This window comes from Cucurbita pepo, chromosome 8, assembly GCF_057944985.1.
Source record: "Cucurbita pepo subsp. pepo isolate OVF chromosome 8, ASM5794498v1, whole genome shotgun sequence".
Taxonomy (NCBI): domain Eukaryota; kingdom Viridiplantae; phylum Streptophyta; class Magnoliopsida; order Cucurbitales; family Cucurbitaceae; genus Cucurbita; species Cucurbita pepo.
Genome location: NC_141805.1, coordinates 9,973,951 through 9,989,919, shown reverse-complemented (window position 1 = coordinate 9,989,919; position 15,969 = coordinate 9,973,951). Strand labels below are relative to the sequence as shown.

At 34.9% G+C, this 15,969-nt stretch overlaps 2 protein-coding genes across 7 annotated transcripts; one reads left to right on the top strand and one right to left on the bottom strand.

Annotated features, from left to right (window-relative positions):
• On the top strand, positions 1–5,831 carry LOC111800826 (cyclin-dependent kinase F-4). 5 transcript variants are annotated; one of them, XM_023684697.2, is made up of 19 exons: positions 1–180; positions 992–1,252; positions 1,347–1,398; positions 1,487–2,015; positions 2,121–2,199; positions 2,285–2,353; positions 2,451–2,540; positions 2,624–2,762; positions 3,287–3,389; positions 3,491–3,543; positions 3,625–3,691; positions 4,097–4,205; positions 4,304–4,369; positions 4,496–4,564; positions 4,649–4,712; positions 4,803–4,916; positions 5,014–5,045; positions 5,159–5,240; positions 5,372–5,831. In XM_023684697.2, the coding sequence occupies exons 4-19, from the start codon at positions 2,008–2,010 to the stop codon at positions 5,584–5,586; spliced, it is 1,359 nt and encodes a 452-aa protein (XP_023540465.1). In that variant the 5' UTR covers positions 1–180; positions 992–1,252; positions 1,347–1,398; positions 1,487–2,007; the 3' UTR covers positions 5,587–5,831. The 5 variants fall into 5 exon arrangements, with proteins under 5 accessions (XP_023540465.1, XP_023540464.1, XP_086982457.1 ...); XM_023684696.2 differs by having other exon boundaries at positions 1–201; XM_087126331.1 differs by having other exon boundaries at positions 1–201; positions 986–1,252; positions 1,349–1,381.
• A 1,232-nt stretch (positions 5,832–7,063) lies between these two features.
• Positions 7,064–13,000, bottom strand: LOC111800843 (protein BREVIS RADIX). 2 transcript variants are annotated; one of them, XM_023684720.2, is made up of 6 exons: positions 12,507–13,000; positions 10,855–10,993; positions 8,772–9,172; positions 8,465–8,594; positions 7,620–7,984; positions 7,064–7,354 (listed from the first exon to the last, which is right to left on the bottom strand). In XM_023684720.2, exons 2-6 carry the CDS (start codon positions 10,966–10,968, stop codon positions 7,276–7,278), a joined length of 1,089 nt encoding a protein of 362 aa, XP_023540488.1. In that variant the 5' UTR covers positions 10,969–10,993; positions 12,507–13,000; the 3' UTR covers positions 7,064–7,275. The 2 variants fall into 2 exon arrangements, with proteins under 2 accessions (XP_023540488.1, XP_086982697.1); XM_087126571.1 differs by lacking the exon at positions 12,507–13,000 and having other exon boundaries at positions 10,855–11,525.
• Positions 13,001–15,969: the final 2,969 nt, after the last annotated feature.

The following is a 15,969-nucleotide window of genomic DNA, read 5'->3' as shown; positions in this document are numbered from 1 at the left end:
ATGGAAAATTAGGGATCATTACCTTGGTTGGCACGCAGCAAAGATCTCGTGTTTTTTTCTTCTTTTTGTGTATTTGGGAATCCGTCTGGTTTTGTTTGTGGCTTTGAGAAGATTTGCGGGAAGAAGAAGAGCGTTTAGGGAAGCTCTGGATCCCAATTCCTCCCGTTCTTGGCGGCGGAGGTTATGCTTCTTCATTTTTCGGTACCGATTCATTCCGATTTCTCTTTGATTTTGTGAATATATCTATCTAGGTCAAATTTTCCCCCCCCTATATGTTTGGTGTAATGGTGTGCTTCGATTGACGGATTAATTGATCGGATTTAGTGTGGGATTTCTAGGTTTCTTCGTTGTCACTCGTTTTGATTTGGTTATCTGTTTATGGTTGATTCGACGACGGAATCTTGTGCGGTTTTACGTTTGGTCATTGATCGAAGAAATTCTAATTAGTTAGCAGTTTGTGGCGGGGTGCTGTTTGTTTCATTTGCCTTTCGTGAATTGGAAGTTTGTCTGAGTGGTCGGTTGGTGAATTAGGGTTTCGTCTTGATTCAATGCCGGAAATCTTGTGAGATTCTTTTTGCTCACTAATCGCGAAGAATCTCGTTTGTTTGGACTTTTAGCGCGTAGCTGTTGCTTCGCTTGCTTATTTTTTGTGAGCAGGGTTTTTTGTCGACTGGTCGGTTGGTGAATTGTTGTTTTGTATTGATGAACGCGAGATGCCTATTGTCTTACATTGGTTCTTTTTTGGGATTTTCCTTGAGCCTTTTGCACTTACGTAAATTTTCTTCTCTAATAATTTTTGCCTCTTGATACGATTGTTGCAATAATATGTATGTTCTGATCAAATTCGGGCTGTTTATGGTCTTAAGCATATGATAAATTGCAGCCCGGTGGTTTATAACATGCCACATCTTGATGAAATCTACTGACCTGTATTCTCGTTATCATTCATGAATATTTATTCTAACTCTTTGATGTTGTTGTAAAGTATCAGATATTTGAGGGCTTGGATATAAAGGGCTTTTTATATTTTCTCAAGATATGGAGCTTGCTTCTTTTTGGACAAATTCCTTCCGGCATCAAGTTTGTTCTTTCCAGGAAGTGCTTGACTGGCGTTTCCTTGTTCTTGGAGATTTTCTTTTGGTTTCCTTTGTCAATTGCACTTAGTGGTCAAGTTCATCTAAATGATCAGCACAGGAGGCGTAATGAAATTACTTTTTGAGATTGGTGTTGGATCGTTGGTGCAACCGTTCAAGTATGAACTATTTTGACATTCTGTTTTGGTTGTTATTAATATCCAGTTTCATTTGAATGATAATGTTTTTTGTTTTTTATTATTTTGGATGCAGAGCGTTGTTGATGCAGTATCCTGATGATTTTCTAGGTGAAAATTCTGCAGGGGTATGTTGTAACTTGAACTTTCTTTTTGTTGCAATGTTCTTTTAATTTGTAAAATGCATTATGTTAACCTCAGTCATTTTTCCCGCAGAGCTGAGTTCTGTTAATCACTGAAGCTGGTTTACACAACTACCAAAAGTCAAGACTATCGCATTGACCTCTGCTGGTCAAAGCCTTTATTATTTGTTCTTATCTTTGTTCCTGATGGGTGATGTTTAGAGAGTCATGACATTTCTTACTGGAGGATATATCTTCAATCTCTATATTGAATTATGAGATAGCTCGTTCGCAATCATCTGGTACTTCCAACTGCTCAGCTGGCTTGGACAGTTCTTCTCGAGGTTCAACATGTTTGGTGGTGTTTGTCATATATTTCCATCTTCTTCCTGTCTTGAAGTTGAAGTTGTGGATTTTGTAATGAATAAAGCTGCACAGTCTGCTCATCATAATTTTTCTGGTTTTGTGCTTTTGCATTTTACCATTGAAAATTAGTGGTGGTTTTTGCTAGATCAGTGCAAGACAGTTGTTTACTACTTAGTCTTTGTACGAAGATAAGAGTTTCTCTACTTCGTTTGAGTAAAGAAGATTTGTCTTTGTGCTTCTGTAAGAAAAATGGAGAGGTTAGTTTTTTTTCACAGTTTAATTATTTTCTCTTATTTTGTTGTGCAATACTCTTAATTGTTCCTGTATTACTTATGTTTATCAATTTTGTTACTATTTATAAGGTATATGTTAATCAAGGAAGTTGGTGATGGCACTTTTGGAAGTGTCTGGCGGGCTATCAGTAAGCAGACCGGGGAAGTTGTAAGTGTCTTCTGATTCTCTCTCTCATGATTCTCCAAGAAGCAAATAGTTTTCATTTTTATGACCTTTTGATTTAAATCAACAGGTTGCAATTAAGAAAATGAAGAAAAAGTATTACACATGGGAGGAGTGTGTCAGTCTGAGAGAAGTGAAGGTGATGCATCCTTAATTTTTCTTATCTTATTCTTATTGCCTAATTTTTCTTTATTTTGAAATTAATTCATTTTTTTTTTATTGTTCTAATATGACAGTCATTACGCAAGATGAATCATCCAAATATTGTCAAACTCAAGGAAGTTATCAGGGAAAACAACATTTTGTACTTTGTATTTGAGTACATGGTTAGTGACGTCCTTTTGTCACTCAGAACATGTTTTGTGTTAAAATTATTTTCTACCTGACTGGACAAAAATTTGATGTTCAGGAATGCAATCTTTATCAACTTATGAAGGATAAAGAAAAGCTCTTCTCAGAAGCTGAAGTGAGAAATTGGTGCTTTCAAGTCTTTCAAGGCCTTGCCTACATGCATCAGCGAGGATACTTTCATCGGGACCTTAAACCAGGTATCTCCTTTGTTCTTGTGTCTAGTAAAGTGCATTGAATTTTGGTCTGTCATATATTACCTGCTTCATGCATTTTGAAATTGATTTGTCCAATTCTTTAGGGTCTTTTGATCTTCTAGAGTCTGTTGCAGTGTTTGGCCTTCTTTAAGGCCGGTTGTATTTTCACATGATAAAGGTATAGAATTAGTAGATATGATAGCTTACTATATAGCAATGTTCTGGAAGGAATTTTGAATCAGGTTTCAGAGGTTTTGTATGATAGAATTGGTAAATGTTGTGTGAATTCTTTGGCGTGTGTACTGCATGTTATCGATATCTTTCTGTTCTGTGATGCATATTGTTTGCATTTTTGTTGTTTTTTTTTTTCTCAGTTTATTAGTTCTTTGTTTCGAACTAGCATGATTCTTGCCAGTTTTAATATTATTTTTTCTATGCAGTATACCTATAATAACTTAAGTAGAACTTTGACTTCCTTTCTTATTTTTCATTTTTGGTTTATTTAACGTTACCCATTTTTCTTCCAGAAAATTTATTAGTTGCTAAAGACTTGATAAAACTGGCTGATTTTGGGCTTGCTCGGGAAACTAGTGCAGTTCCACCCTATACAGAATATGTTTCAACCCGGTGGTAAGTACATTTTCCACCCTTGCCTATTTTAAATGATGTATTTCTTGCCATTACATTGATTGCAACGATGCCTTATAGTAACTTTGAATCTTGTATCTCAGGTATAGAGCTCCAGAGGTGCTGCTTCAGGCCTATCTTTATGGTCCTAAAGTTGGTGAGGAACAGAAATTTTTTAGTTGCTCCAATTCCCATAAAACTTTACCCACGATGCTTATTTCCTTCCTATTATTTCCAGATATGTGGGCAATGGGTGCTATTATGGCAGAGTTGTTTACTCTTCGTCCTCTTTTCCCTGGAGCAAGGTGTGTTGCTCATGCACATCCACTTGTTACTTGTAAATGCTTAATGCATAAAAGTTATTAGTGCTCAGCCAACTATTGATGCCTTGGTTTTCTAAGAACTTGCTGGTGTTTTGGTGTCAACAAAGACGAATAATCTTGAACCCTGTACTAATCTGTGGCAGTCTTTTATTTTCGTTTGATTTCGTACTCTATTTGTTTCTCTTTCAAGTCTGCATCATTTAGTTTTTGCGAGGATTTAAGATTCATATCACCCTTATGCATGCGATTATATTTCTGGACCATGCCTGTAGTGGTTTCTTGTCAAATAATACCAGAAAATGAATGGTAGGCCTGCCTGTAGTCTTTCTACATAACAGTTGAAATTGTCAGCTAATTTTGTGAATTCTCTTTATTTGTTTCATGCAGTGAAATAGACCAAATCTACAAAATTTGCAATGTACTTGGCACCCCAAATATGGATACATGGTCTGATGGAGTTTTTCTTGCAAGGAATATCAATTATCAATTCCCGCAGGTCAGTCTCCTATGTCCTTTTTATCTTGCCTGTAACTTTTGGAACAAACAACCATGAAAAACGTATGTTTGATGTTTATGGCTGTTTCACTTTTGCAGTTGAATGGAGTTCATCTCTCTGTTGTTATTCCTTCAGCCAGTGAAGATGCTGTCAATCTTATTGCAGTAAGTTCACAATTAAATGGCCGTTGAAACTATTTCGTCTTGACCTGTTAAAATGTCTGTTTTTCATTTGCTTAATGCACCTTGTATATTACTACATTTATTTATTTTATTTTATTGCATCTTCAGTCACTTTGTTCATGGGATCCATCCAAGAGACCGACAGCTGTAGAAGCCCTCCAACATCCCTTCTTCCAAGTAGAGTCCAGCTTTCCTTTAATCGATCAACAGATGTGTATAATTTCATTTAATTTTTTCTTATATTTATCTAATGCATGGCAGAGTTGCTACTATGTTCCACCGTCTCTTCGTGCTAGAGCTCCAATTGCTCGGACCCCTCCTTCTGGTATGTTTATTTGTCTCCCTGTTTTTAAACACGGTAAGCTGAAAGCATTACCCAGATGGACAGCTTTTGATGTGTTCTTCCCTATTACAGCTGGAACAAAGGATCTCCTGGAGCAGCAAACTGCTAAAAAATATCCTGGGGCTCTATCTGATTCAAGGATTGCTGGCAACTTCTCTCCAAAGGCGCCCTCGTTGTTGAGCATAGGTAGTAATATATTTATTCCTTTCTGGTATTTGCTTTACTAAGATTATATTGGCAACTAGATTAACTTGATTCCTGAATCATCAAAACCATCTCGCAGGTGTGCAAAGGAAGTTGGATTTGATGAACCAGGTGAGACACTGACCCTCCTCCCATTACACATACACATGCATTCACACTCGTGATCATGAGATCATGAAAATGGTTGGCGATATTAGTCTAACCATTGTTTTGTCTCGACTTAGGATGCAAATAAGAATGATAAAAATATGAAGAGCACTGTTAGACAACCGAAATACCGACCGCCTGTGAGGAACAGCCCTACCAGTAAGTTCCTTGGTTCTTGTTGGACTACTGTCTATGATTTTAAAATGCTGCCTGCTAAAGTTTAAATAGTTGTCGTCTGAGACCAGTTTATGAAAGTGATTATAATCCTGTGGAGCTTATGCCCATTGCAGACTCCATCTACAGGGGAAATAATGTGCGTGGAGTTTCAGATGCAGGTGAAAAGTTGGCAAACATGACAATTGCCTCTCGCAGGCCATCGATTGTGCAGCTTCCTCGTCCGATGAAAGCGGGTGTCCGCTGGAGCGGTTCCTCTGGTGATCTGTTAATAAGGCCCGCTCAAGAAATTCAACATGGCAGCAATTACCCGAGGAAGGTTGCAGGTTGACAGCCCCTTCCTCTCATAATCATCGAGATGCCCTTACAGTATTTTGTTTCTGTTATTTGAAGAACCGTAATGCTACGCGCCCCCCTCTGGGAGAACTTATGTAATAAATGACCGCTGACTATACTCGTCTGTTTATGTTTACTGTACTACTTTGTTTGCTACTCTGTGATTTTCTCCATTTATGCCTTCTATGAAATTACACACTTATCAGTAACATTTATCAAGGCCCTTGTCTGATTGTCATCTCTCTATGAGGTTCTGAAGTTTGATGGTGAATGCGTTACTTTTGTATTTCTTTTAGGCAATTGCCAGTAGGGAATGGGGTTGGTCTGATCTCTAAGAGATGTAAAACCCCACCTGAAAGAGAAGGTTTAACATGGTTTTTGAGAGCATACAGTGTTCTTGTATCTGTTTTTGAAAAATGAGGGACGAAGTGGAAGAAATTTAAGGAATCTTCAAAAGGGAGTTTTTATTCCTTCATAATGAAAGGAATGAAAAGACAGAAGGAGAGGGTGTATCCTGGTGCATACGGTAGAAATCATTGGATAAAACATTGAATCAATTCTAAGGTCATGCCAATCTAATCAAACCACCAACCACCATGACTCTCAAGCCATCAAAGAGCGTGATATAATTAATTATATGCCCTCTCACAACAAAATGAAACGCATTATTATTCCTAATTGTCGTCCACCGTTAATGATGTTCATATTTTTGGTCTTGCTTACCCAACAAGATTGTCACATAAGCCCATCTTTTGTGTTAGAATGCTAATTGAAATCCTTTTATACTTTCGAGATAAGTTTTCATTACTCTATATTTTAAATAATTTAATCCTTAAAATCTCTAGAGATTTTTTTTTTTTTTTTTTTTTTTTTTTTTTTTTCTATCGAAGGATATTAATATAAAAAATTTGAGATAAATATATTTTCAATCCAGAAGTCAGAAATTCAAATCATCGGATAACACTATGAATAAAATAAAATACGATATTCTTAATTAACAGTCATAAGACTTTACTTATCATATTAGATTGTGGTCAACTCATTTTGATGTTATGTCTATGAATTCATAATACAACTATTTAGTTCATGTGAAAGTGTGATGGATTTAGGGTTTGAGTTTATTACTTAATTTCAACCATATAGAAGGTTAGGACTATTGTTGAAAATATAAATGACTTGCAAAGTGTTAGAAATTTCAAAGATAAATTTGCTAAAATGCTTATATATTGTAGAGTTTCATATCATTGATTAAAAAAAAAAAAAAAAAAAAAAAAAAAAAAAAAAATCAATGCTTACAAGCAAGAAACTGATACATTCAGCATGAAGATAATCCAACTATGAAGAGCTTCACCAGGGAAAGCTCGTAAACTCCTTTTTGGATATTTATAACAGACAGCAACAAATGATAATAATAGATTGTATAACGAATATCTTGAAGAAAAGGGAAAAAAAAAAAAAAAAAAAAAAGAAGATGGATGAAAATAAAAGAATTTGACTTTTAGAATTCTGATTGGAAAGATGAGAAATTTGGTTTTGTATCTATTTGGTGGTGCAAAAATCTCCATATATCCCAGCTGATGGCCTTTTGTGAATATTACATTCTAAAGACAAAAATTTTGGAACATGAAGGTGCTCCTGAAACTTTCTTAATTTTAAACCTGTTGCTGCCATCATCAATAAGTTATTATAGGTATTGAGCTTGGATTCTCTCCCTGTTCTGTTCCCACCATTGCTTTGCGTTCACCTCCCCGAACCTTTCACGGCTGTTCATATCGAATCAAAGAATATCAATGTTAAAATATCATCACTCGTACAATAGGATCAAGCTCAATAATTCTATGAGTGGATTGTTATATTTATTTTTAGAGTACCCTCCACCCTACTTAGGTTTTCATCTCAAAAGAAATTTCAAGTATAACATAGTGCAGTCGTTTCTTCATAGTGTCTTGTAATCTCTTCTCAAGTATATTTATCACAGAAAATCTATTAATATTACCATAGATGCAAGTAAATGCAGATGTTAATTACCTGAATCTGACACGACGAAGCTCTCTAGAGCCATCAACAAGCTGCCTGATTGTTATGTAGACTCCTGGTTCGTCTTCCTCGACCCATTCGGCCTCGATGTCGCTTGCATTGCTAACGGAAATTGAAGGTTCGTCTCTAGAAGAGGTAGTTGTGCGTGAGGCTTCCATAGATGACATGTCGCCTTTGGCGCCCCCGGTTGGATAGGCACTTGACCCTGCATAGTGGTGGCTGCTTCCATGATCAAAATGCTGGTCAGATGGGAAATAACCTTTACTTCCTGAAGGTTTGTGGTTTTTCAGTGCCCAATCTTTGTTCGCTGCAGTCATTGGGCTATCCCTTTCCATCTTTGAGTAGGAAGAATCCCTCTGAAACATTTACTCAATATCAAAAAAATCTATCTCATGATTGTAAATATTTACTGAATATACTGAATTAAGTTATAAGAAACTTGTTTAGGAATTGGCATAACACTGATTTATTGCCATAAAATAACTATCAGATGCGTTTCATTGATATATTTGCAGAATGAACTGACAGATAATTTCAAGTTTCATTTGTATTCTAAGCTGAAGATTTAGATTTGTTGTCAAGATTAAGACCCCTCTTGCACCATATCTCCTATTCTGCTACCACATAACTTATAGAGACCTAATAATTTATACAAGAAATGAAAGAATGAGCATTTCATTAATCATTTTCCTCTCATTCTTTCGTTTTTCCTTCAATAATAAATGGTGGAAAATATCAATCACGAACAAATTTACTAAATTCTAATCCTTGAAATATATGCTCTTGCATCATTTTAATGGAAATAGAAGTCAAGAACAAAGGTTGTGAGGGCTCACCTCATCCTCAGTTCTTGGTGGCGTATGAAGAGCTTGTTGGTTGAATCTCTGGACATTATAGAGCTCCGTTATTCTGTCATAGTTTTCGCCCCACCATCGCTGAGCTTGCCATTTGTTAAACATTTCTCGACTTCAAAAGAAAAAAAGACCTTATGTTAGCTATGGTAGCAATGGTAAATACTAACAGAAATACCCCCAAGAGAAGTCTACATTTCTTAATGAAAAGTCTCCCTTTTTCTGAAATAAACAAGATATTAATGATAGAAACAAGAAACCGACAGCGTGGAGGATTTACTGTTCATCTTACTCGAAACGAATTCGTTTTAAATCATTGCCTCCATTGGGTAGGGACACAAAAGTAATGTGAACACCAGGCTCCACCTGTGCCATCCACTCTTTCGGCTCATCCTCATCCTCAAGCACCACATCACATGCTGATATGGTGGAATCGGCTCCAGGGGTCTGGTCTCCTCTGAACACCCCTTTAAATCTCGAGTCAGATCTCGTATGTGGGTGGCGATTGACAGGAGGGAAGTCCCAGGCAGGTGTTGAACTTGCACTTGCCCCTCCTATGTAGGGGTATGGAACCCCTTCTGAAGCAGTGTCAAAATCTGGGTAAGGTCTCTGTCCTTTCTTATAGCTACTGGAGCCTGTACAGGGTTTGCACTGCCTATAAGCACCAGAGAATTTCAACGCCATGTCCTTGATCTGTAAAATTTAGCTATTCAAAGTCAGATCAAGGACAGCTTAAGCAGCACTTAGTATCTTCTAAAGTAGAATTAAATACTGAGACTATGAATAGAGAATCAAATTGAAAGGAAAGATGCAAAGTTTAGGATGTTCTAAGGCAGTTATATGAATGTCCAAATTGAGCTGAAAATCCAAACATTAGTGGTCTTTGAGTCACCCAACACAGAATAATACGCTATTTTTTTTTTTAAGCTATGAGAATATATATCGTATTCAATGCATTTCACTATATTAATAATGGATTGAAGTGTGCAATCCAACCATTGTGAATCAAAAAAATACGCATGAAATTGACCAATTTTTCCTTGGTGAGACACACATCCACGTTTCAATTATGTGGAGCATACTGAATGATGTTTCGGGAAAGTGGAATATACAACTTGGAGAATTATTTTGGAGGATATTTTCCTTCGATATTTAAGAATAGAAATAATATCACAAGAATCGAAATTCCTAAACAATCAATTAAAAAAAAAAGGTCTCAGTTGTTAACATCTTATTGCTAATCAAGTGGTGGCTCATCCAGCCAAAGAAAGGGCTTGGTTAAGAAACAATACTTTTGAAAAACAGTGCGTCGACAAAAATTCAATGGTGGGTCACATTCAGGCGTTCATTGGCTGTCCTTCAAATGCGTCTTGTATATGAATATGTCAATGACCCCACCGCTACTCGATGCAAAATGTGCTGCCACTATTTCTTGTGCAAAAACATATTTCCAAGGCAGGCTGGACCAGGCACCCCCCTTACTTAAACTAATTCTAAAATGGGTTCTATTATATAAATTATTAGTTATAAGCAGTTTAAACTTCAACATAGCAACAGTAAGGTTGCATCGTTCCCAATGTTTTAGCTTCAAAAAATAAATTTATCTAGTCTTCAGAAAGTTATTGTAAAACTAGCGACCTTCGTTTAAAGTTATAGTGAAAGGAGCAACCCACTGTTTTGTTCACTCGAATAATAATAAGGTAGGAAGTGAATCGGAAAGGCTACCCTGAAAATCAGATTACCATTTTATTCCCCGAGAGGAAAGCAAGCAAAACAATTCGTACTCGATGAAAGGCTCGAGGTGGGGAATGGGGATCTTCTCCATATGGATATAGTACTAGTTTTACCATTTGGGAATAAAAACTATTAAGAAAAAACCCAAAATTATATATTCTATCGGCCATCGAGGGGCCAAGAAGAGCAGCAGGTCAGCAAAGTCAGATTTATGATACGAAGTGTCCTAAAAAAAACCACGTGGACTAGAAAGTTGTGAGTAATCGGTACAAAATACTGGTAAGCTGTTAAAGAAACCACTCCTTTTAGATGACAAAACAAAAACAAAAACAAAAACAAAAACAAAAACAAAAACAGAGTAGCCAGGAAGAGCTGAAGGACGAAGGATTAGAGCGCGTCGCACTCAAACACAGGCACAAGATCTTTCCTACCTAAAATTGATCTTAAAAAGATTTAAAAAGAAACAATAAACAAGAGGCACATTCATATTGGTGAAAAGATGGCATAGATGGTCCCCATTTATAGCAAGCCTAATTGGTATTATTAGTTTGTCTGTCCTCACAAGACGGAAAAGAAACTGAGAAAGCAAAGATGCAGCCGAAGCAACACAAAGAAAAAAGAGACAGAAGAGGATTAAGAACCTGCGTTGTCAGGCTTTTGACGGCTTCCTTTGTACTAGGCGTGCCACTCCCACGCGCAGCCCCATCCTCACCCCCGTCGTCTGTCTGTTTCGTACATGCTATGCATGTAAACATTTTGGTTCAACTTTGCTTTCTTACTCTGCACATCACAAACAAGTAGGTTCCACCTAGCGGTTTAGTGGATGCTATATTTATGAAAGAAAAAGGAAATCCCAAAAATTAAATTGCATAATCCAATAACTTTCCCTTTGTTTCTGTCTCTCTCTCACTCTTTCTCCCGTGTTTTGATTTGAGGAGAAGAAAACAAACGAGCCTTCTCTTTACCAACCACATTTCTATGAGAGATAGACATGTAATACTCGAATTATAAAGCACAAGAAGAGTTTCCCATTGTAGGGATTTCCATAACTTTAAAACGAACTTTCGTGAGGAAATCAATCGAAACAGAGCACTGATTTCCTTGTTCTTTCATAGCTTAGGTAATCAAAGAAAGGGGCGAGTTGTTCTCTCATCTCCGCAACAGGTACGCGGTTAGATGGGGAAAAAGAAATTGAGGGAATCTGAAACAAATATAAATTCGTTCATCGATTGGAGGGAAACAAATGGGTCCTGGAGAAAGGAAAAGGAGATAAAAATAAAAAGGAAAAGGGCTGCTCGGGATCAGAGACGACGAGGAAAAGATCAGAGAAGGAACAAACAAGAGGGGGTATAGTCGATAATTGAAAGGAAAGTAAATGAGGGCACAGCTATTTGAAAGTGGTCGACTGAGAGAGACCGAGTGTGGTACGTGCTTTGCTTTACTATTACAAAGCCGAATAAAGAATCAAATATTTGTTAATGCCGAAGTTTCTGACAACTTATTGGTTCTTTCTCTTTTCCCTCTGGGCAATCGCATCACTCTTCCGTCTCCAAGACATCCAAAAAAGCGACCAAGAGAGAGAAATATGCATTAATTTATAACAGCAGAGATTCAGAAAGAACAAGAAAAATTAATCGGGTTCAGATTGAAAGCTGTGGGTGAGGCGACAGAGAAACAGTGATTATGGAGGATGGATAACACTGAGACATAGAAGAAGAAGCAGAAGAATGACGAATATATATATATATATATATATATATATACTGTTCATCTACTTCATTGAATCTTTAATATTCGAAAACGACTCATCGAAGCAAAAGCGAACTGTGATTTACGTACTTTGTCCATTTAGGCCTTCACCTCTTCCACACCCTAATTAAGTTATCTTTTACAGACTTTTCGCTGCTGTTCTTTATTTCTCTACTTCAGAGACTAATCTAATTTCTTCACCTTCAGCAAGAAAAACGAAATCAGATTGACAACCTAAGTGATAAGACTACAGGAATCAACGGTTCCGAGACGGAACCAATCAAACGATTCAAAAATGTTAAACACTTCTGAGTACTGAAATGGCGTTCAGTGAATCTATACTGAAAGAACATTACAGAGGATAGATTGAGAACCATTTGAAATCGCTTTGGATCGTTCGAAACAGGACACGAAAGGAAAAACGACCAGAAGAAAAAGAAGAACCATAGAAGAAGATTCTCTGAGAAAGTAATGTTCTGTTTGCTTGCATAGAAAGACGATCAAATTGAAGAAAACGGAAAAGTAAAAGCATCAAGAATCTTACCTCGCTCGAAGGCTCCTTAGAAGCTTATCCACCAAAATCAAACTGAAATCAACCGCAATGTTAGGTCGCCAAGAAAATCTCCACCTCCAAAAAACGAATTCCAACTCCTTCTCTCTCAAAAATTTCCGTTTCAAGCAATCCTCGCTTTTATCAATCCCTCGCTGCAATGGCAACCAACAGCAACAGCAATCAAAATCCCTAAAATATCGCCAATCAGAGCATCTTCGTGCTAAATTTCTGCTGTTACACTGACGAACAAAACATTCCCTCACTCCACTCCACTTTGATTCTCTGCCAAAATCTCCAAACAAACAACAGAATCAAAATGCAATTAAAAACCCGAAACAAACCCTCGCCCGGTAAAATCGCCGCCGTCCACCGGCGGCGAACAGCAAGGTCCAAATCCAAACAAAAAAAAAGTTGTTCAGGAAGGGAAAGTTTGGGATATTATAGTTCCGGGTTTTACGTTAGAGAGAGCCAAAAATCGGAATAAAAATTATACAGACTATCAAGAACTTAAATTCGTGAGCCACCTATTTATATAAAGAACCAGCGTTAACGGCGTCAGAATTTCAGCCGTTAACTAACGAAAAATGTCTTTCTTGTGTATGGAAAGAAAGGGGAAATTGTTAACAGTGGATTGACGTTTTGGTCATTACCGTGGAGGACAGCCTGGGCCCACATGTCTCGGTGACGTATGGGTGAGGAGGAGGATCTCAAACGTGCATCAGAAGTAGGGTACGTGGCAAGTTTTGATTGGATAATATTCTATTAGCAAAATGATCAACGGTGAGATTTGTTTAATGTAAAAACTGACGTGGATATTATTAAATTTATTACATTCTTTAACTAAATTATTCATTGAAAAAATTATTTTAAATATTTATATATATATATATATGGAGACAAAATTTAATTGTGAAAAAATATATATATATATAAATAGAGATTGAAATAAGGGTACGTTTTATCCGTCCCCGCTCTATTATAGACGTCATTAACTATCATAAAAGATTTTAATTCAACCCGTCTTCTATACTTTCGTGAGATTATAAACGTTTTTAATTCTAATATATTTGAATTTAAAAAAAATATTCATTATATATTTCTAAACTAAAAATAAAAAAAATAATTAATAATGGGTAATTTTATAAAAATAATTATTATTATTCTATTTTTGTTAATTCGACCTATATAATAGCCGATAAAACATTTATTACATTATTTCATTTTCTAATTTCAAACTAAAACTCTAGTTTATAATAGAATTACGACGTTTCTATCAATGTCATCCAAGAATATTCTCTATTTTTTTTTTTATCTAAACACGTTTCAACAAAGAATAATTAACTTTTTACTTAGGGTAAAAATTTTAAATATTAACCTTCTAATCGAAGATATAATATTTAACTAATTTAAATATAGGGTGGAATTGTTTCAAATATATATTTAAAATATTAAAAAATCAATATAATTTTTATTTTTATTTTAAAAAACCCTTTGTTATTATTTTTTTTTTTCAATTTACTTTTTTGTTGGGGCTTTTAATTCAAGTCACCTTCCATTCGAAATATAATAATATATGCATATAATTATTAAATATCATAAATTAATGATATTAATTTTGTTAAATTTGTTAAATTATTGTATTTTATTATTTGGCATTTTAATGTTTTTCCAAAAATAAATGGAAAAACACAGACAAGGGGACAAAAATATTTAGATTTTATTTAGTTATAAATGATTTGAAATTATAAAAGAAAATTGATTGAGGATTCTATTTTGAATTTTAGTTAACATTTCACCCAACAAACAAACAATGAGGCCATGTTGTCTCCATATAAAGAGAAAATAATTATTTTCTAAATTATTTAATTTTAAATGCTTTTAATAAATTTTATACTAAAATTTTAATTAATTTATTTATTTCTTGAATTTAATTTTGTTCCAACCATTTAAAAACTTTTCATTTATATCCCAAAATTATCTGATTTAATTTAAAAAATTAAAATATAAATTTGTTAATTAAATAATAATTTGACGTGACGTGACTGTGATGTGACAGTACGTGACACAAACAAACAAGCGATCCCGATGTAGTTAAATTTCAACGGTATTCAATTTTCATATTTCATCCGACATTTTGACTTCTAATGAACCTACCCGTCATGTTACATTAACATTTAAGCAACGATATTAAAAATAAGATTAAAATTACACTAATACAACTCGAGTTTACACTTTTAAACTGTAAACTTTTAAATTTACGTCTATTAGTCCTTGAAAATTTAAAATTATCTAATAAATCCCTCGTTGTTTTTTATTTTATATTTATACAAAATTAGAAAATGTTTAAAATGTTTTGTACAAATTGGTAGATTTATTTAAATTGTTATTGGACAGTCACGTAAGTAAGCAAACATACTACTGGTGGGGACCACTGGAAGGTATAATCCAATCAGATTGCACGGGTGAGGGACTTTGATGCCCTGCAGGTGATGATATTACCCAAAAAATTAAAAAAAAAAAAAAAAAACAAAAAAAAAAATTGGAATTGCAGGAAGATCTTTGAAAGCTTCTGTCAAAGCTAATCGCAAAAAAAGCCCTTTACCTCTGAGGTGTGTTTGTCTCATTCTACTCTAAATTTCACTAACCATTTTTATTTTAGAAAATAATTAATTAATTTTTTTATTTTTTTTATTTTATTTTTTTTGTTGGTGATCCTCCAAATATCCCCTTTTTAATTTATTTTATTAAAAAAAAAAGGAATAATTTGAATATTTGTCTTTAATTTGAATAATCACTTTGTTTTTTTTGTTTTTTTTTTTCTTTTTCTTTCCTTTTTAATTTTAATTACATGTGATAGATCTTGACATGTCACATGTCACATCGACCTCTCTTCGAGAGTCATCCATACATTAATTTGTCTCACGTGATGAATATTTAGAGAAAGAATTTACCCATAAAAAAAGGGAACGTCGATAGTCAACCAATAAATTATCGAGAAATTCCCATTTTTCCTTTTCATTTTCAATAAATAATATTTTAATTTCTAGAAGAAAAAAACCCGCGAGATTGAATATAGGAGAGCACTTGCCAATTTAACCTCTAATAGGTAAAACGACGTAAAAATTGTGGTTAAACACGGATATACTCTCTCGTTTTACAGTGAAATATTAAAAAAGAAAAAGTCCCGTCAAACCCAATTATTCAACATATGGGTCATATGCATGTGTATTTCCTTTATAAAAAAACGGCTTTTTCTTCGGTCAATAAATTTAGGAGTTCAGAATTGAACGTTATATTAACTTTTACGTTAATATATTGTTTAACATGTTGAAATTTATTGTTCTTAATTTTTAACGTACGAACGTAATTTGAAGTATAGAGACTAAATTGTTAACGGAATTTGGATTTGAATAAGAACATATGGAAGACAAAGTGAGAGTGAATGTTCCCTTCA

Bases quoted from the DNA above. Each gene is read 5' to 3' on its own strand.
- LOC111800843 (XM_023684720.2), bottom strand. From the start codon at position 10,968: ATGTTTACATGCATAGCATGTACGAAACAGACAGACGACGGGGGTGAG. The intron at 9,173-10,854 runs GTTCTTAATCCT...TAAATTTTACAG, and splicing joins TCAAAAGCCTGACAACGCAG to ATCAAGGACATGGCGTTGAA. The intron at 7,355-7,619 runs GTAATTAACATC...CGATATGAACAG, and splicing joins CTTCGTCGTGTCAGATTCAG to CCGTGAAAGGTTCGGGGAGG.
- LOC111800826 (XM_023684697.2), top strand. The intron at 2,541-2,623 runs GTTAGTGACGTC...TTTGATGTTCAG, and splicing joins ACTTTGTATTTGAGTACATG to GAATGCAATCTTTATCAACT. The intron at 3,544-3,624 runs GTGAGGAACAGA...TATTATTTCCAG, and splicing joins TCTTTATGGTCCTAAAGTTG to ATATGTGGGCAATGGGTGCT.